The 20250-nt window shown below is 39.1% G+C and overlaps 2 protein-coding genes across 2 annotated transcripts; both read left to right on the forward strand.

Moving 5' to 3' along the window:
* The first annotated feature begins 9982 nt into the window (after positions 1 to 9982).
* On the forward strand, positions 9983 to 17160 carry mrpl21 (mitochondrial ribosomal protein L21). Its single transcript, XM_080530294.1, has 7 exons — positions 9983 to 10078; positions 10758 to 10818; positions 11458 to 11543; positions 13192 to 13355; positions 15758 to 15810; positions 16011 to 16114; positions 17008 to 17160. The coding sequence occupies exons 1-7, from the start codon at positions 9988 to 9990 to the stop codon at positions 17070 to 17072; spliced, it is 624 nt and encodes a 207-aa protein (XP_080386420.1). The 5' UTR covers positions 9983 to 9987; the 3' UTR covers positions 17073 to 17160.
* Positions 17161 to 17530: 370 nt separating this feature from the next.
* LOC308156990 (ras-related and estrogen-regulated growth inhibitor-like) lies at positions 17531 to 19263 on the forward strand (the record flags this gene model as incomplete). Its single annotated transcript, XM_080530458.1, has 4 exons — positions 17531 to 17651; positions 17768 to 17824; positions 18235 to 18308; positions 18778 to 19263. 4 exons carry the CDS (start codon positions 17531 to 17533, stop codon positions 19261 to 19263), a joined length of 738 nt encoding a protein of 245 aa, XP_080386584.1.
* Between the last annotated feature and the right edge of the window lie 987 nt (positions 19264 to 20250).

The following is a 20250-nucleotide window of genomic DNA, read 5'->3' on the forward strand; positions in this document are numbered from 1 at the left end:
GTGCTTTATCTCTCACTTGGACTTGGTTAGAAAATGTGTTTTCTGGTAAGTGGAGAGTGTGAATAAGAAACTAGAACCCCCCCCCCCCTGCAAATCCATCCCCTCCTCATTCCCCCCCCCTCGCCCCTCTGCTCATTATTACAAGATAACCACTGCTGGGGTTACACCACCTCCTTATTCTCTGTATTAACAAACGCAAAGCAGAAAACTAAAAAGCAACATGCAGCAATATTATGTTGAGTATATGATTTTGTTCATCTGAAACTGGATACTTAATCTCATTCTGTTGTGGTTTTTTGAATTTTATGTTTCTTTTTAAAAAAAGAATATTGTATTTTTTATTTAAGTTAAGGTGTCATATTAGTTTGCTGTGTTTAAGTTTTAGTCATAATGATGTGTTGCACAATGACAGCCAATTGCCAAAATATACCCCTGCTTTTACCCCCCCCTCTCCCTGCTCCAACCACCACCTAATCCAAACCCATGCCACCCGCCCCACCCCCAAATTAATCCCATCATAATCAAACCATCGTCATGGTTGCATCCTTTAACTGATACAGTACATTAGGACACTGAGAGTCGTGCAGAACCTTCCAGAGAAACTGCCTTTATGAAATGAGGATGGACAGACATGCACCGGATAGTGGCGAGAAAGTAAAAGCTGTTTGCCAACTGCGATTAACAAATATCTACATGTACGCAAGATCTGACTTCACTCCGGCAGATGACCCCCTTTTCTTTATAATTTCTTTTTAAGATCAATTGCCTGCTAAGTGAATTTGTGGTGTTGTACCAGAAATATATTTGATAAGTAGGCTAACTTATTATTTGTATTTTTGTTTGTTTTGTTTATTTATTTATTTATTTATTTATTTATTCAGCAACCAAAAAGAAGCTTGAATTTATGTTCTCAATCTTATCTTTTGGAGCAAAATAGCATATTAACTCTGAATGAATTAATATGGAAGACATGAGCAGTATTGGCTTGAACTGCATAGTTTTGTGAGATTTCTATCTTGCAAACCACTCAATGTCTTAGGACGAACGCTTATCGCCACCCCTGTGCTACTGTTATTTCAGACATAATATGAAAGAAAGGAAATGTGTAGATGTACGCGTTAAAACTTAAAGGGACACTTCGCAATTGTGTAACCTCATATTCATTATATCCAGCATCATACCAGTGTCAACATATGTATAAAAAAACTGGAATTGTTTGTTCTGTAGTAACACAAAATTATATATATATATTACAATGTCATTTGGCGTCATTTTGTTTTAGATTCTGTGCTTTTACACAACTACAACAAGTTTCCAGCCAGGGGGAGTATGCTGCTGGAGATGACAAATATGAGGTTAGAAACTGGTGGTGTGCCTTTTAACATTCTTCCCATTTAACTTCTAATAGAAAATTGAGTCCTTTTACAAATACAGTGCTGAAAGAGTGGGTGGTAATCAGGTCCTATTATAAGGTCTATTGAACACAGCCACGAAGGTGTCATCTGTCTTTAGTACTTCTATTCCCCACCTGTCTGTATCTTACATTTGCTCCTCCTCTGTCTGATGCTGCAATCCATGCGATTTTGAGTACGGTACAGCGGCTTTAATAGTGGCAGTTATTTACACAGTCTCTTCTCTGCCTTGACCTTTTACTTCAAAAGAGCATTCCGCCCCGTTTTCGAATATTCACATTAATAATTTAAATTTCCTGTCTATTTTTAGCCGTCAGTTTAAATGGAACATCGGTCCTTTATCTAACTCTAAATGAAATATCACTTGAGGCTTTAGGCTTGCAGCAATAACGGGTCCTGGGAAAGATGTTCAAACAGTGTAACACTGGGGCATTTTAGAGTTCTGTCAGTCATCTTTAAATTATTTAATCATCTCTACTGATGTAAAAATAATAGTGCTCCAAGTAGATATTATAAATTATTTTTTTCTTTTTACTTTTTGTCCTCTGTATTCACCAAAAAAATGTTTTGTAATTATTCATCATCCACAGTACAAGTAGTCTGCTCTACCTCTCAGAGCTGGTCAGGTGAGACTACTCCCTCAAATTACTGGCTTCTCTGCAGATTTTTATTCCAGTGTGCGTATTTATTATTGACTCAAAACACTTCTGATTGGTGATGTTAAATAAATGTTAACCACGACAACAAACACAGTAATCGGTTTCCTAGGCTTCCAGGAACTCATGATGACGTGTTTTTATAGAAATGGAAAGAAACAATTGTCCAGATGATGTATATTACAAAACTATTATGCCTTTTCTATTTTTATAGAGGTTTTATACTTCTCCTGAGTGTCGGGAACTATTTATTGCCTAAATAATTTCTCTGAATTGAAAGGATTGTTTTAAGAATCTTCAACAGTATTTTGTAGAACTCCTAATGTGAATTTGGTTACTACATTTAGATGTGAGGTTTAAACTACTGACTTGTGTAGCCCTATTCATTAAGTGTTGTTTATTGTTAATGTGCAACAAGTGACAATTTTGTGTGGAACTGTGAGTGGGTAGGATTTATCAGTGCTGCTAAAGATTTCAAAACTGTAGACCCCCTCCTCCTCTAGTGACTTTGGATTCTAAAAAATTAGAAAATTACAGGGAAATCCTACAGTATATTATGTATTTGAGTTCCTAGATGTGTGCCTATTTAACTTCCCCTTTCCATGTGCATAAAAATACCAACTGAGATATCAGGAAATTAAGCTTAAGCACGGTGTCTTAAGTCCAGGGTAAATTGCAGATATTTAGATATGTCCAAAGACTGAATCTCAACTAATGGGACATCTAGTTGTTGTATGTCCATCACTGTCAACTTCGTTGTACATTTCATCAATTTTCACCAATTGAAAGGCATCATTTTGACATACTGAAGTGGAAAGCCTTAAGAATAGCAGCAGATTGTGGTAGAGGGACAACATAAGAAGGTGCCAAATGTTCACAGAAGAGCTGTTTTGTTTACACAAGTGAAACAGACTAATGTAGTCTTAAAGTTTGGTAGCTTGAAAAACGTTTTTACACCTTTGTAATATAAAGTGTCTGAAGTTTGTTTGCTGTGTCTTTACTTACTTTTGTCTGTATTGTGTTGACATACTGCCGCCTTTTAAAAGGACTGATTTACGACTTCGCCAGTTTAAAAAGTTGCTACAGTGCTCATTTTGTATAGTGCCCTCAAGACAAGCTCCTTTGCAGTGGTATCGGCATTGGATCGCACATGATTGAATACGATTCCTTTACAATTCACATTTAAAGCACAAAACCCAAAGAGTAATGTCAAATGAGATTAGTTGACAACCAACTCTCATAGTTCACTGCGTGATGCGATGGAAGCACAATTAATTTATTAATAATGCTTATTTATGACCCTGGTGAGGTTGACTATCATTGAAAGCATTGAATATTCAAAACTTACCATTATTATTATTATTTTTTGCAATCGCTGAAAATAAATATGAATGCATATACGGAACTAAAACATTGGAGGATTATATTCTTAGGTTGAAATTCTACAGACTTTTATTTTTTTGCTTTTTAAAAATCTTTGATTATAATCTGTTTAGAAGATCCTCTTAACGTTAACGCTCAGTCACACGTTGACTACAGGGCAGCAGTAGGCAGTCTGTGCTGTCTCGGTGTTGTTGTGTGCTGTGAGTCCTCACCTCAACTCTCTGTTAGCATGTTGCTCGTGTTCCCCCCCTCTTTCCTTCCACCCTTTCTCCTCCTGTCTTGTCTCACATTAAATGTTAAGTGTTTAGATTCTATGTGTATATGTGCTAGTGAACCTTCACCTTCCCCCATGCAAAGATAATCATTCATGATTTTCTTTTTCTTCCCTCTCCTTTTTCTGTTGTTGCTTTAACCTAGGTTTGTCTCCCTGTTTTGTTTTGTTTTTACTCTAGATATCTTCGTGCCCGTTCGTTTGTTCATCGTTTGCCTAGCATGTTGATGTGACGTCAAAAGTTCATCGTCCAGTCCGTTGTCCTCTGCGCTTCTCTGACGCTTGAAATTTTCACCTTTGACCTTTTGTTAGCTTTTGACGTTTATTGATTATCAAAACGATTTTTTGTTTGTGTCTCTCATTTGTCCTTTGTGCTGCCAATAGGGTGCGCTAGAAAGACTGTCTATAAAAAGAACTGTATAAAGTTACACGAGTATTGTTACAAGCAAAAAATAATCTATTTTTCTAGAACTTACCGACATAACCACTAGATTTTGCTAAACCTGTTTATTTTCATTTTGTTTCACTTTTATCTTGATAGTCAAATGTTTTATTTCTTTTTTTCGCATTATGTTTTTGGAACAGTCTTCCTAGCGCCCCCACATACTTGTGTTTTTGTCTGAAAGCAGCAAATCAATTTATAGAATCTACTTCTGCGTGTGAGTGCGGGTGTTTTTTTCCTCTTTCTCTCTTGTAAGTTCTGAACCTTTTTTTAGGATGTCTTTGGTCACATTTTGCTGAACTGGGGATGACTATGTAACTTTGTGCTAGGTTAGTTGGCATGATGTAATTTTTGGGGAGCTTCTATTCAGTGGCATCATAACGATATTACACTTGAATCACCTTTTGTCTTTGAGTGTGTCACGTCATCACAGGCACATAATGTTTTCATTTCCTTTTTGTGTGGAAAAATCAGCCTTAGTCTGAATAATAAAATATATAAAATGAGCAGAATTGAGTTTCTTGTCACAGTTAAGTATATATTTAGCATGCACGTTTTTTGTAACTGCACTGAAATCCTCAGCAAAATGTGATTTAGTTTTGTTTATAGAATTTAAAATTATGAATAAACTAGTGCCAAACATTTTTGCACGTTGGTCAAATTTTTCTCTTCCACGTTATACCATCTCTAGAGTTAAGATCTGGGCTACTAAAGTAGGGTTTGGTTGTTGTTTTTTTTAACGTTGGCGTGGTGGATCGTAAACTCATAAGCTTTCGTGTGTGAGTGTGTGTGTGTGTGTGTGTGTGTGAGTGTGTGTGTGTATTTGTGTAATGAGTAGTTTGGGAGCCCCATTACCGCTCCAGGTGACGTACCCATACTAGGGCTTGGGTCCAACATCAACACTGGCATTAACGCATGGCCAATGTGTTGTTTCATTCTGTGTGTTATGCTAGTGTGGATATTGGAACATGGCCATAGATTTATTCACACAATAAAATAAATATATCTCAATCAATAAAAACCACCTTCAACCACGTGTGGTAAGGCACTTTGGGGTGACTTTTTTGGTGTGTGTGCGTGTGCGTGTGTTTTTAGTGTCTTGTAATGGCAATTATAAGTGGGAATAAAGGGGAAACTACCTTTTCATGCAAATCCTGATAGACTGTGTTTCACTCCCGGAGAGCACAGGTTTTTAATGAGTGTACTTTGTTATTTACACACTTAACAACAGCACAGTTTTTAGCATGTCAAGTAATGCTTTTATCTGTCCTTCTAATTTTGTCTGACCAATGTTAAAAACTTCTGGCATGTTCTGTGTTTGCTGTGTATTATTAACCTCATGAATTTGTTGGGCCTTAAGAAGCCCCATACTGTCAATCTCCATGTCACTGGTCCACATGTCTACAAACCATTGTCCTAGCTGTAGTCTCAAACATGGCTCCATCCCTGTCGTTTAATGTCAGGGCCTTTTCAGTTGATGTTTTTCAGAATCTGAACCTTTTTGCGTCGTCAAAAATAGGTTGATACGTCTGAACTATGACAGGTTCTGTACTCATAACTGCCATTAAAATCAATGGTCCGAAGAGCTATTTGGGCTAATTTATGGATCGCCCACTGTCTAGCAAGTTTGATGGAATCTCATAAATTAATTTGATTGCAGAGAATACAGACCATTTGTATTAGGATAGAGTAAGATCATTTTAATTGGATTTTAGATTATCATGTGAAAGATTGTATTTCCAGATTTTTCAGATGCTAATCTTCAAGAAAAAAGAAACCTGTAGTTTTTTATTTTATTATTATTATTATTGGTACAAAGTAATTGATTGTATTTAACACTTGGTTTGTACAGTTTTTGCCTTTTCTACTCGAACAAAGTCATTCTACTTAACATTGTGAAGTTAACATTTTAAAAAGTGAAACAATGTAGAGCTTGCCACAATGACCAAACCCAAGTCTGTAGCGCCGTAAGATAAACTGATTAAAGATACAATTCTGTGAAGTCACCATTAGTTGAATTTAAATGAAAAGCTATTCTTTATATATTTTGTTTATTTTGTTTGAAATTGTTGTGGTTTCGATGTAAGGCATAGACATTGCTGAATTTATTAGATGGCCAAACCTGTTGCTTTTAATAAGTTCGGTTGTTAGGTATTGTCTTAAGTGTTTTTGATTGTTTAAGGACTACACGTTATTGTCTCCACTGGCGTGAAGCTACGTGCACGCTCAATAGTCATTTTGTGAGCCGATTGTGTGATCCCTATTTGGTTGATTGGTTTGTTTATGTATGATTAAAATGTTTGAGAAGATTCACATTAAAGTGTCTGTTTTTTTTTTTACTAAATTCTTCAATCTGTAGACAATATACAGCTCTGGGGAAAAATCAGGAGACCACTGCGAAATTATCACTTTCTCTATTTATATAGTAAATTGAACATTTTTGTTTCATTCTTTAACTACTGACAACTGAACAACTTCAAAATAACAAAAAAAGATGGAGTGTTTTCAGACCTCAAATAATGCAAAGAAAACAAGTTCATATTCATTTTTTAAACAACACAATACTAATGTTTTAACTTAGGAAGTGTTCAGAAATAAATATTTGGAGGAATAGCCCTAATTTTCAATCGTAGCTCTCTTTCGTGCATCTTGGCATGCTCTCCACCTGTCTTTCACATTGCTGTTGGGTGACTGTCACTCCTGGTGTAAGAACTCAAGCAGCTTGGCTTTTTTGGATGGCTTGTGACCATCCATCTTCCTCTTGATCACAATCCAGATGCTTTCAATGGGATTCAGGTCTGGAGATCGGGCTGGCCATGACATGGTCTTGACGTGGTCCTCCATCCACACCTTGATTGACCTGGCTGTGTCGAGAGTTTAGAATGATAAGGTTCTATCTCCGTTTAGGGCAGTTCAGAGATATTGAGCGTCAAAGTTTTTACATTCCATTATGTTTTGTGAGATGGAACCTTTGTATTTTATGAATTACTAACTAAAACATTTCAACATTTTTAAAATAACACCACACAGGTATTAATAAACACCTAATGGATCAGATTATGTAAAAAACTCAATTTTGACAAAAATGGAGATAGAACCTTATAATTCTAACGTCACGGTGTGGCATGGAGCATTGTCCTACTGGAAGAAGCAATCCTCAGAGTTGGGAAACATTGTTAGAGCAGAAGCTCGGAGTGGATTTTATACTTTTCCTTGTTAAATAAGATTTGGTTCAGGGGATCACCTAATCAGTACCTCACCAAGTAGAATGAGGCGTGCCTGTGTTGGAATTCAACAGACACTGGATTGGAACGGCTGCCAATGTAGAGATGTTGATTTAAGAAAACAAATTCTTAAATCTTTTCCAGAGCTGTATTTTGGCATAATTTAAAGATAGGCTTACTGTATATATATATATATATATATATATATATATATATATATATATATATATATATATATATATATATTATCACACTCAATAGACACTGTGAGTACCCTTTGTTCAAAAGGCAATTTTGAGCCGACTCTTCTCCTGTGTGTCTGCCCAATTCAACCTCTTTGCTAATATTCTTGTATTATAAATATTAATGACACTAATCACAGCCTAAATTGGCCTTATTTAAATATTGCAATTAAATATGAGACCCATGTTAAAATCCCACTAACCCTGACGATAACACATAGCAACTATTACATGTTGTTAGGTCATGCAATGATTGGTGCTACACTGCCATCTGCTGGAATATCTTTTTACTCAACAGTTGGTACATTACAGTATATCAGGAGGCCCTTTGTTTAGGACAGTCATTCACTGGGACCACAGTCTGTTAGACTGATGACACATAACATAACATAACCTCTACACAAGTAGAAAGGCCTGGGACTGGGGGTTACGATGCTCTGGGGCAGTGAAGGACTCAGGCTGTTTGAGGGGCAGGGGCGAAAAGGAAAAAAGGGCACCTACTGCACAACATGGGACCCCATCAGTGCACATGGTCAAGTTTAGACCATTGGAAGGGCAGCCAATAGGGCACATCCTCTAATAATGCCACTCAATAGGGCACTTTAGTGTGACGTTTTTCAACTGTGGGGGCACGTGGTCAAGTTTAGACCGTTGGAGGGGCACCAATAGGGCACGTCCTCTCATTTTCGCCACTCAAAAGGGCATTTTTGCCACTCAAAAGGGCACTTAAGAGAGACGTTTGTCAACCGTGGGGGCACCAGGAGGGGCGGTCGCCCCCCCTGCTCCCCCTTTGAGTCCGCCAGTGCTCTGGGGCATACTTTCATAGGCATGAACCCTATGGTGATCAAATACAGTGGGTAGCTAATGGTTGACAGGCAAGGTCAGAGTTTTAGTGTTTTAAAGTTGGCAAACCTGTGGAGAAATAGAAAATTGTTCTTTACATAACAAATCGTGCCTAATGGGTAATTCTCTCTCTTTACTGTAGCGAGAAAATGTTGCTTGTGTTGTTGTTTCTTTCAGTTTCCTTCAGACGCCCGGGCTAAACATGACCAGACGTATGTTTGGAGTTGGTTTTGACGCCATTTGTTTTGACACCCCATTGTGATTTTCCCATGTTTTGCTTTGACACAGTGGTGTCTAGAAACACCATGTTCTGTTTGCTTTTACCAAATTGTTGAGGGTCTTGATCTTGGTAAAAAAAAAAAAAAAAAAACATAGAGAGTAGGAATAATGTGGAAGAAGATGTTTGATCATATAGAATGAATGAAATGATTTTTTTATTTTTATTTTATTTATTTTTTACTGATCTACACATTCAAAGTGAAAGAGAATGTGATAGAAATGGTTAAAGATAAATAATAATAATAATATATATTATAAGAAGAAGAAATCATTATTTTGATGGTGTTATTCTTCTTAATAAACTAAATAATAAAACCTAAACTGGTTTATATCCTACCTACAGGACAGAAGCTTCTCTCTCTCTCTCTCTCTCTCTCTCTCTCTCTCTCTCTCTCTCTCTCTCTCTCTCTCTCTCTCTCTCTCTGTCTCTCTCTGTCTGTCTGTCTCTCTCTCTCTCTCTCTCTCTCTCTCTCTCTCTCTCTCTCTCTCTCTCTCTCTCTCTCTCTCTCTCTCTCTCTCTCTCTCTCTCTCTCTCTCTCACGCACACACAAAAAAAACACGCACACGCATTTACACAAATATAAATTATAAAGTGTAGTGCTGAGGCACAAATGTGTACATTTCAAGCCTGCAAACTGCGACACTTTAAATGAATGTGCAATAACACTATGTGCAATATGACAACCCTAGGGTACATAAGGTTCAGAGAAATAGGAAATGTTAGAATAGGTATAGCATAGCATAGAGTACAGCACAGTGTTTTATATGTACAGTATAGTATAGTGGATAGTGTACATAGCCTTTATTTATGTAAACCAGCTCCTTTCCCTTCTTGTTTTTTAGTCTTTTTTCCCTAGCACCAGGGGAGCCCCCCCTCCTAAATTTCGTTGTTTAGTACCTGTACTATATAAATGACAATAAAGACCATTCATTCATTCATTCATTCATAACTACCTATGTTCTCTACATTCAAACCGGATGTAGATAGATAGATCAGGTGTAGCATCATAATGCTTCCCTCTCAGAATGATATACATATATGCCATTTAGCTGTCGCTTTTAAACTCTACTGAATAAAATGTATGAAAACCTGGATTGAGCACTATATAATGTTTATTATTTCCTCGTTTACCCTAACACATTAAAACAATTCCCTATATTACGGGTTGATATAACACAATGTCGGACATCTAATAAGGGTAACACCAAACACACTTGTCTTTGGGACCATGGCCATGGTGACTTTGAGGAGCGGCTGTGTGGAGATGCTGAGAGCATGTTGGAGATTAACTCAGCATGGCCAGACCCCCGTGTTTAACCAGACGGGTAGGCTATTATAATATTATAATATTATAATATATTATATTTCTTCCAATTATTTGTTTCCCCCCATTGAACAGGCTGAATCTAGCTATTATCCGGATAGCATGATTCTCCTATGCAGTTGTATGTATGGCTATGGACATTATATCGAAATGAAAAAGTGATAACAGTGATAACATCCTTATTTCACTGACTCTGATGTTTCGTTGTGTGGTTGACCTCTTTGACGGGCATCAAGCTAGACACATGTACTCCGGATTAGCCCCAATATGTGTGCAAGAGAAACCTGGCAAGCTTGATGCTCGTTGAAAGGGGGAGAAACTCAGATTCAGATAACGTTTATTGCCATTATGCACACACATAGGAATTTGCTTTGGCGTTACAGTAGGTGCGTTTATGCTTTTTTAACATGTATACGTGAACAAAACATGCAAAAAACAGGACAACACAGGACAGACAACAGTGCATTGGATAGTGCTATATATATATAAAGTGCAGTGCAAAGTTTTTCAATGGGTCCAGTGCATACACCTGACGAACCTGCATCAGAGTCAGTGAGAGAAGGATCTGTCTGCATAGGAAGATGCCCTGGATGTTATTTCACTAGCCAGGTTTTTAGGCAATCTCATAATAATGTTTAAGAGGCTTTGCTTTAGCAAACTATGGAACATCTTTCTTTCAGGATTTCTGTTTCCTGCCCTAGCACGTCACCATAGTTCCCAGAACATCAAATTACCATCAAGGTAATGTTTCCATTCCAAGATGTAAATTACCACATCATGCTAGCTGACTGATATGTTTTATGGGTTTGCTTTATGATAAACCAAAAAAGTAGTTTATTGTGTATATTTCATTGTTTGCAGAAAACCCTTAATTAAAACTGTTTTAACTTTTCACATCGTACCATAGACAGGCCTGGTTGCCTGTTTGCCTTTGTTTTTGCCAACGGGGGCGGCTGTGGCTCAGGAGGTAGAGCCGGTGTCTAATGATCACAAGGTCGGCAGTTCAGCGGCTGGCCACGTGTCGAAGTGTCCTTGAGCAAGGCACTGAACCCCTAATTGCTCCAGGGTCACCGTCTATGGCGGACCCCTGTGCCTAGAGCATAAAATACCAAATTCCAACAATTGACTGACAAGTCGATTGCATGGCAATACAACAATTGAAAAAACAACAATTACATTTAAAAAAGAACTTGTGTTCTAAAGGCAACTAAAGCCGAGTTACCGTAGTCACTATCAGTTACTCATAGGTCATATAACTGAAATCTGATTATAATAATAATAATAATAATAGCTTTTAATTGTATGTCACTTTTCCTGCAAACGTTGCAGCTCGAAGTGATTATAATGTCTTCATTTGTTTGGCTCATGTTCCCTCAACAGTTATGTACCAGAAACGTCCATATCCAGACCGCCATGGCCAGAGGTGTCTGAGGTCAGCAGTGAAGAAGTGGCCAAGCAACATCACGGTTGGTTGAAGGATGGAAAAGGATGATGGCGGCTCATAGGCCTTTCACACAAGAGTTGGTTTTTCCTTGCGAACCGTCAGACCTCGTCAGTGGGTGTGTCATATTCTAGGCTGTAAAGAGGAGCAAGAGAGTAAAGGCCAATGCACACGGCGTGCAATTTTGTCGCACCGCCGAATTCGATTCCATTGTTTTGAATGAGACCCAATGAGACAATGCACACGGCGTGCGATGCGATATTGTCGCACGACAACATTCGATTCTCCATTCACATTCATTTATTCATTGGTGTGAATTGAGAATCGAATGTTGTCGTGCGTGTGCATTGGGCTTAAGAAGGAAGGAGACAAAATCGAATCTAATCTCAATCTAATCTATAGCGATTAGAAAAAAGTCTGAGACTCCAGAACGGAAACAACCGGAACCGGCACCGGGTTGAGGGTTTCTCACTCAGGAAAAAAAGTAATTCATACTGAAAATGCAGGTGTATTGTTCCAACCCTTTACATTTAAATAGGCTTAATATGACACGAAACGCCTCAGCCGTATGAAGGAACACCCAGAAGTTAGTGTGTGACGCTCATTTTTAAAGGTACAATCAAACGACAACAAAGTGGGCTGCCCACCACTTTTTGGGTAAACCACTGAGGGATGGTGCTGGAGAAATGTAAATGGTAAATGGACTGACTTATATAGCGCCTTTATCCAAAGTGCTTTACAACGGCCTCTCATTCACCCATTTTATTTATTTATTTATTTAAATATTTTTTTTTTTAAATGTATTTAAAAAAAAAATATTTTCTTTCCTAGCACCAGGGGAGCCACCCCTCCCAAATGTCGTTGTTTGGTACCTGTACTATAGCAATGACAATAAAGACCATTCATTCATTCATTCACACACACATTCACACACCAATGGCGGCAAGCTACCATGCCGGGCACCCGGCCCGCTCACTGGGAGCAATTTGGGGTTCAGTGTCTTGCCCAAGGACACTTCGACATGTGGCCAGCCGGGGCTCGAACCGCCGATCTGCCAACCTTGCGATCATTAGACGGCAGCTCTACCTCCTGCACCACAGCCGCCCCATAGGAGAAATGTAACCACTCTCATAGACAGAGCTATGGATGCAAGGACTGACCAGCCATGAGAAATGTTTTTTTGTAGGTCTAAGCATGTTTTGAAGCTATACAGTATTTGTTTACAATTGCATTGCTCGCAAATAATTAAGTAAAAATAAAAATGTATATTGTGGGTTCTGATGGGGTAAGTTGAACTAGTCTGATGAACCATTTATAAGCTATTTTCTTCAAGAAACAATGGCTAATTTAAAGCTCCTTTAAGCAGAGTATACAATGAGAATTGAGAAAAACATGTTTCTGTACTTCACCCACAACGCGTGAATTGCTGCAAACCGTGGAGGAAAGTTTGTCTATCTATCAGAAAGCAGATTTGGCTGTACAAAATACAGTACTTAGATAATTGCTTGTACTTAGATAATTTTCAGCACATCTTTGATAAGGCAATACCTGCTGCTGAAAACATACGACACAATACTATTCATGAGCATTTCATTGCATTGTAATGTTATGAAATGTTATGAAAATAAATACATTTCTGTTGTCTGAACCATTGTTCTCCCATTGCCTTTCAGCGGTTGTAGAAAATGTGAACAGTCTTCTTGCAAAGGGGGATTACGGAAGGCTTTTTGCAGTTGTCCATTTTGCAAGTCGACAGTGGAAAGTGACAAATGAAGACCTGATCCTCATTGAAAGCCACATTGAGGCTGAATGTGGTGACAGAATAAGACTTGAGAAGGTTTGAATACTTTATTTGCAAAAAAAAATTTGTGTTACTATGGGGGATTATTTAACTTTTTGTGTGAAATTCAAAATTTCAACTTGTTGACTATGGGCAGCAGTGATTTAATAAATAGGTAGAGAAATTATGTATTTGTGCAAAAACATTGTGCAGGTTGGTCTGAGGACAGGCAGGGTACACATTCCAAACCATGTTATAATCCAGTGTTATAATCCAGTATGCATTACTGCCAGAATATTTAATTGATGGCAGCGTAAGGGTACACAAGCAGCTCAGCTACGTTTGATGGGCTGTGATCCGTCTTCCTCTTGATCACATTCCATAGGCTTTTAACACTACAACAGCCGTGCCTATTTTACCTACTACTGTAGTAGAGCTGCCTTGGGGGTCAAATAGACCCCCTTTTTAGAATGTAAATCTGCTATTTACACACAGAGATCACTAGAGAGTGCCTCCTACACATTGAAAATGTAAGGATACTGGGTGGTAGAACGCACATATCTAGGAAAAGTCATGAAAGGAGGGTCCTGAAATATGATCGAGTGCAAAGATAGAAATGTTCTTTTTACTCACAGGGGTCACCGTGACCCCTCACGGCTCTTCTAGTGTTAATGGGATTCAGCTCTGGAGATTGGGCTGGCCATGACAGGGTCTTGATCTGGTGGTCCACACCTTGATTGACCTAGCTGTGTGACATGGAGCATTGTCCTGCTGGCAAAGGCAAGGCCCCTCAGAGTTGGGGGAACATTGTCAGAGCAGAAGGAAGCACGTTTTCTTTCCAGGACAACCATGACGTACATGGCTTGATTCATGCGTCCTTCACAAAGACAAACCTGCCCGATTCCAGCCTTGCTAAAGCACCCCTAGATCATCACCGATCCTCCACCAAACTCACAGTGGGTGCGAGACACTGTGGCTTGTTAGCCTCTCCAGGTCTCTGTCTAGCCATTAGACGACCACACGTTGGGCAACGCTGAAAATGTCACTCATCAGAGAAGATGACCTTACTCCAGTCCTCTACGGTCCAATCCTTCTGGTCTTTTGCAAACCTCAGCCTGGCTCTTCTTTGCTTCTCAGAGATGAAAGGCTTTTTTCTAGCTTTGCGTGACCTCAGTCCTGCCCCTAGGAGCCTGTTTCAAACCATTCACCCCAGCTGCTGCAGTTTGCCTTCACCTCTGCCAGGTCACCTCTGCCAGGTCACCTCTGCCAGGTCACCTCTGCCAGGTCACCTCTGCCAGGTCACCTCTGCCAGGTCACCTCTGCCAGGTCACCTCTGCCAGGTCACCTCTGCCAGGTCACCTCTGCCAGGTCACCTCTGCCAGGTCACCTCTGCCAGGTCACCTCTGCCAGGTCACCTCTGCCGGTCTGTAGCTTTGTTGTCTCCCAATGTCTGCTGTTTGATCTTGTTCTTATGAACCAGTCAGTCTTTGAAAATGTAAGGATGGAAGCAACCTGACACTCGCTGTACCCCTCTGCCAGTAACGCCGGAAACCAGCTTCTTTGAACATTTTCTTTTCAACTCCTTTCGCATGGTCAAGAAAGAATAGTTATTTTTTGATTCCAATTACTTTTGATTTGAACGATAACTACCGAGGCAAACAACAAGACTTTACTGTGCGTGCCCAGACCGATACGTGCCCTGCTGAAGCACAGAACATGCTTCTTCTTCTGTCGAAAAACCCAGAATATGCTGGAGGAATAGCCTAACGTTGTAGGATACACTTTTATGCTCATTTTCGTTACTGACGTTTTTTGTTATTTTGTTATTATTTGATAAGCCTACTGGAGGCTATAGGCACATTTTTGTTGTGTGAAAATAATAATGATAGTCATGATACTCAAAACTGTGGTTTAACCATAAATCCCTGCATTATTTGGGGACGGTTTATCGGTATCAGAAATTGGAAACCGCCCAAACCTAATATATATGTTATGGTACATGTGGGAATACGGTACATGTGGGAAAACTAGGGTTAAGGTTAGGTGCTACGTCAATTTGGTACATGCTGGCATGTCTAACACTAACCCTAACCCTAACCCTACTACCCTAGCACCTAACCCTAACCCTAGTTTTCCCACATGTACCGTAACATATATACAGTATATATGTAGTGTTTATATGTAAAAGAATTGGAGCATGATAACACACTAACAAATGGATGATATGTTATAAATATATATACTGTATAAATGTAACCGTTTCAAAGACTATCAATAGGTTAATAGTTGTGTTGCTAATTCAACATTTCTAAACAAACCCACAAAAGTTGTAAACCTTTTAATATAGGGTGTTACCTCCAGCCCGCCTGTGACGCATGAATAAGGGCATTTACTGCGACGTCTAGACTGAAGCAGCATGTTAACTCTACTTTCCTGTCAAACCTTCTCTACCTTTGTAGGTGCTGCTGGTCGGTGGAGAAGAATTCACACTTATTGGGAGGCCCATTCTCGGGTAATTCTTCTAGTCCTAAAAGCCCACCCTAACAATACAATTCTGACTATTCATTTTTAATAATTAATCTTTTAGATCGAGTCTCAAAGTTTTATCGTATGCAATTTGTTTTGTATATATATATATATATTTTAATGTTTTTGAAAGGAGAGCCGTATACTCTAACCCAAGCCCATTCCCCTTCCTTTTTTCACATGTAGTCGGGATTTGGTCAGAGTTGAAGCAACTGTCATTGAGAAGACCGACTCCTGGCCAAAAGTTCATATGCGCTTCTGGAAAAGGCACAGATACCAGAGGAAAAGAAGTAAGCTCTTTTTCAGCATGGCAGATTTAATCTCAGAACATTACGGTTACATAAAACATTAAATTATTCTAACTTAAGTATAGAGAACGTGTTGCCAGTGTGAAACTGAAGTAGGGGGCATATACAAATACAAGAGAACAACAATAATCCATTATACTTGTTATCCCTTACATTCTTGAGGCCTGTTTCTTTAAAAAGGTTAATTGACACACATCCAACATGACATAATGACATCAACATGTTGAATAATATTCTCAAGTAGACATCTCAGTATGAGCAAGGGAATGGTTTCTAAATACATAGAGGTTTTTGTATGAGGAACGGACGCATGCCATTGCCATGGTGATGAAGGGTGACCTGGGTAATTATGGGATACAAACTTGGGTAATCACTGTATTAGCATTTATAAGACACATTTTAGACTCAAGGGATGACCTAAATTCCTCTGTCCTCACATGCCAAGTACGGTATAAGGGCATGTATAATTTGATATTGTTGTCTTGGAGTAAGCAGGAACATTAACTTTGCTCAGAGAACTGAAATTCTCTTCAATACAACAGAAAAGAGGCACATGTTAACATGCTGTTGTAGGCTATACATTATAATTGCTGTTTCCACTTGAATATTTGTGTATTATTATATTTGTGTACAAAAAACAACCCCATCCCCCCCTTACCTTGTGTTAGAAGGCCTCATTGTATTTGCATATACTATGAAAATAATAAGAAAAAGATCCCAACAAAAAAGACAATCCTATGTTGTGACTGACCGATGTTCAGTCACCAATCCTCTGAATTAGCTCCTGGGGGGTCACACCCTATTGGTGTTAGGCTTATACTTTGGCTAGGTGGCTTCTTCTATAAAACTAACTATTGTTATTTTTTATTTTTCAGTTGTCGTACAACCACAGACAGTGCTTCGGATAAACTTCGTCGAAGTAGCGCCCAGATTGTCATGATATTATGGGTTTTACATTGTACTGTAAATAAACTGTTGATCAATGTATTTGGCTTTTGGAACACTGCAGAGTATGAAAATAAAAACAAATGACCTGATTCTGTACATCTGTTTTGTCTTTGTAACAATTATTTATGAAGGGGGGGGACTCACTCATTTTGTACTGTTAGTCCTATAATGATACCTTTCAATGTCAGATGGCGTCATTCGAGTACTTTTACAAGAAGTGACAGAATATGAATATCATGTGTCTGCAGTCAGTCAGTCCCTGAGCAGTGGAGACATGCGTCTGTGCAGTCAGTGCGCCTGGAGTCAGCCAAGGAGAAATGACCGGGAGGTATTCTGACAAACACTGGACCTGTCTGCGACTCAATGATCGGGACCTCAAATATGAGAAGGGAACTTTTTGTTTCAATATATTATAGAATCATATTACTTATTTGATCCCAGTACATCCCGATGGACAAGGAAACTATGTCCACGAATTTCGGGATCGCAAGAAGTTTGAGAAGGACTGGCAGCCTGTCCTCCAAAACGGTCCGGATTGTGATCATGGGCCAGGCGGCTGTCGGCAAGACTGGTAAGTCACAGTGAACTGTCCTGTCATGTCTTTTTAAACGTTAGAGAAGGTAAGAACAACATATGCATTTAAATAACATATTTTAATCACGTTGGAATTACGTCATGTCTTTGCAGCACTGGCAGTGCGATTTATCACCAAGAGATTCATCGGCGAGTATGACCCGACGCTCGGTAGGTGTTCACTTCACGGACTTTTGCTCAAATGTTTTTACATATCGTGACGTTAGAATTATAAGGTTCTATCCATTTTTGTCAAAATTGAGTTTTTTATATAATCCGATCCATTAGGTGGATCCATTAATGCCTGTGTGGTGTTATTTTTAAAAATGTTGACATTTTTGAGTTAGTAATGAATAAAATACAAAGGTTCCATCTCACAAAACATAATGGAATGTAAAAACTTTGACACTCAATATCTCTGAACTGCCCTAAACGGAGATAGAACCTTATCATTCTAAACGGAGATAGAACCTTATCATTCTAAACTCACGATATTAATAATGAACAAACTAATATAATTGCAACACATTGAAACCATCACCATCATTTGTAATTGTCGCCTATGGCTGATCCTTCTGCAGAGACCATCTACAGACACGAGATGTCCATCGGAGGAGACATGGTGCACTTTGAGATCCTGGATACCGCAGGACAGGTGAGAGACGTGCATGTGTACATGAATATGAACTGCAGGGATAATAAATGTGATCAGAGAACATTGGTTTGGAAAAGCACAATGTAAAAGCAAGTTTCTGTGTTTTATTTGATGCTTGTAGTAATTCGAAACAAGTTATGCAGTCCTACTGTGAAACATAAATGTTCTAAAATATTTATGACAAAGTCTGTCTCATAACTCTGGATGGACATTCATTTTGTCCAGATTGACAGTTGAATTAATTGATCAATTGGTCGTAAAGTTTACTGGAAAAATTACCCTACTTGTCAAAGCTTATTTCTATTATGCATTCTGACAGCATATCATCCATCCATCATAGGTTATTGACCCATAAAACTAATTTGCTGGTCTGTTATAACTATACATACTGTTCTGATATAACTATACATGCTGTTCTGATATAACTGTATGCTGTTGTTCTGTCATAACTAAACCGTTTATAAAACAGGAGGAAGATGCCCTGCTGATCGAGGAGAAGATCAAGTGGGGTGATGGCTTTGTCATCGTGTACTCTGTGACAGACAGGTGCAGCTTTGACGAGGTCATGCGCCTCTGTTTCCTGGTCCATCACATTCACTCCTCAAACGCTCGCAAGTGCAGCCCTGAACCACCGCCCATAGTCATCGTGGCCAACAAGAAAGACCTGGAGTTTGACCGGATGGTGAGCACGGAGGACGGGGAGGGCTTGTCCAGGGGCCTGAAGCTGCCTTTCCATGAGATCTCAACGCGCGATGGGTGGGAAGAGACAGCAGGTGTCTTTCACGCTCTCTACGGGGACGTGATCCAGCAACTTGAGTCCTCTCCAGCCTCATTCAAGTCCAAGAGAGGGGTCTCCAAGCTGATGGAGAAGATCCCAAAGATCAACTCCAGCTCCTCTGGGGCCCCTGGCCGAAGCTTCAGCTTCAGCTCCTTCAGGGACTTCCTGCCCGACTGAGCCGGATGGGTGGGGACTCTGAACGGAGGCTGTGATTTGGGGATTCACAGGGGGAATGTGAAACGAGTTGTTTTGGAAGCATGGTGCTTCTCCAGAAAGGCAATACCATACCAGTGCTCTTGTGAAAGTTGATATGAGATGTAAAAGACTTGGGGGGGCCTATGTTAAAATTGATTCAGCTATAGATATCATTCTTACATCTGAGATATTTTTTTGGTTTGGTGATAAGATCTAAATGAAGCCGTCATGAAGGTATTTTTATGTTTATGTTACGGTACATGTGGGAATACAGTACATGTGGGAAAACTAGGGTTAGGGTTAGGTGCTAGGGTTAGGGTTAGGGTTAGGATTAGGGTTAGGGTTAGACATGCCAGCATGTACCAAGTCACCCTAGCACCTAACCCTAACCCTAGTTTTCCCACATGTACCGTATTCCCACATGTACCGTAACATTTAGACTTGTACATTGTAGGCAGTAGAATGAGTTTATTGCACATTAATTTTGTTTAAGTAAAATGTCTGACAGCCACAAACTACTTACTAGAATATATGAACAAATAATATTGAGCTCTAATTGGCCACACAAATATATTGCTCTCATAGATTGAAGTATAATAGGTTTAGGTTTTTAAGGGCTTTTGAGTAGAAGGGGCCTTTAAGAGGATCCTGCAGAAAATACTAATTTATTTCTGAAACCTGATATGACCCTTTACAATTAGGGGCACCCTCAATAGAAAAGGTTTATTGTATGCTTTTGATGTTGGGGGTGCAAGGAATGTATCTGTTGGATATTCACTACTGTGCCCTGCGTAGTAATGGGACAGTGAAGCATTCTTTTGGTTCTATACTCCAAAAGTATTTTGAAATCAGTTAATGTATAGATTGTCAGCTTTTATGTTTTATGTTATTTTTGATCATCCATTAAAAAAATGATAGCACTTTTAATACATAATACCACTATTTCAGGGCACCAAAAGTAATGGGAGA

Source organism: Nansenia antarctica, assembly GCF_963989245.1.
Source record: "Nansenia antarctica genome assembly, chromosome: 4".
Classification (NCBI taxonomy): domain Eukaryota; kingdom Metazoa; phylum Chordata; class Actinopteri; order Argentiniformes; family Microstomatidae; genus Nansenia; species Nansenia antarctica.

Coding starts and splice junctions, on each gene's coding strand:
- mrpl21 (XM_080530294.1), top strand. CDS start 9,988: ATGGTGACTTTGAGGAGCGGCTGTGTGGAGATGCTGAGAGCATGTTGG. Junction 10,079..10,757: donor CCCCGTGTTTAACCAGACGG/GTAGGCTATTAT, acceptor TCTTTCTTTCAG/GATTTCTGTTTCCTGCCCTA. Junction 16,115..17,007: donor CAGATACCAGAGGAAAAGAA/GTAAGCTCTTTT, acceptor TTTATTTTTCAG/TTGTCGTACAACCACAGACA.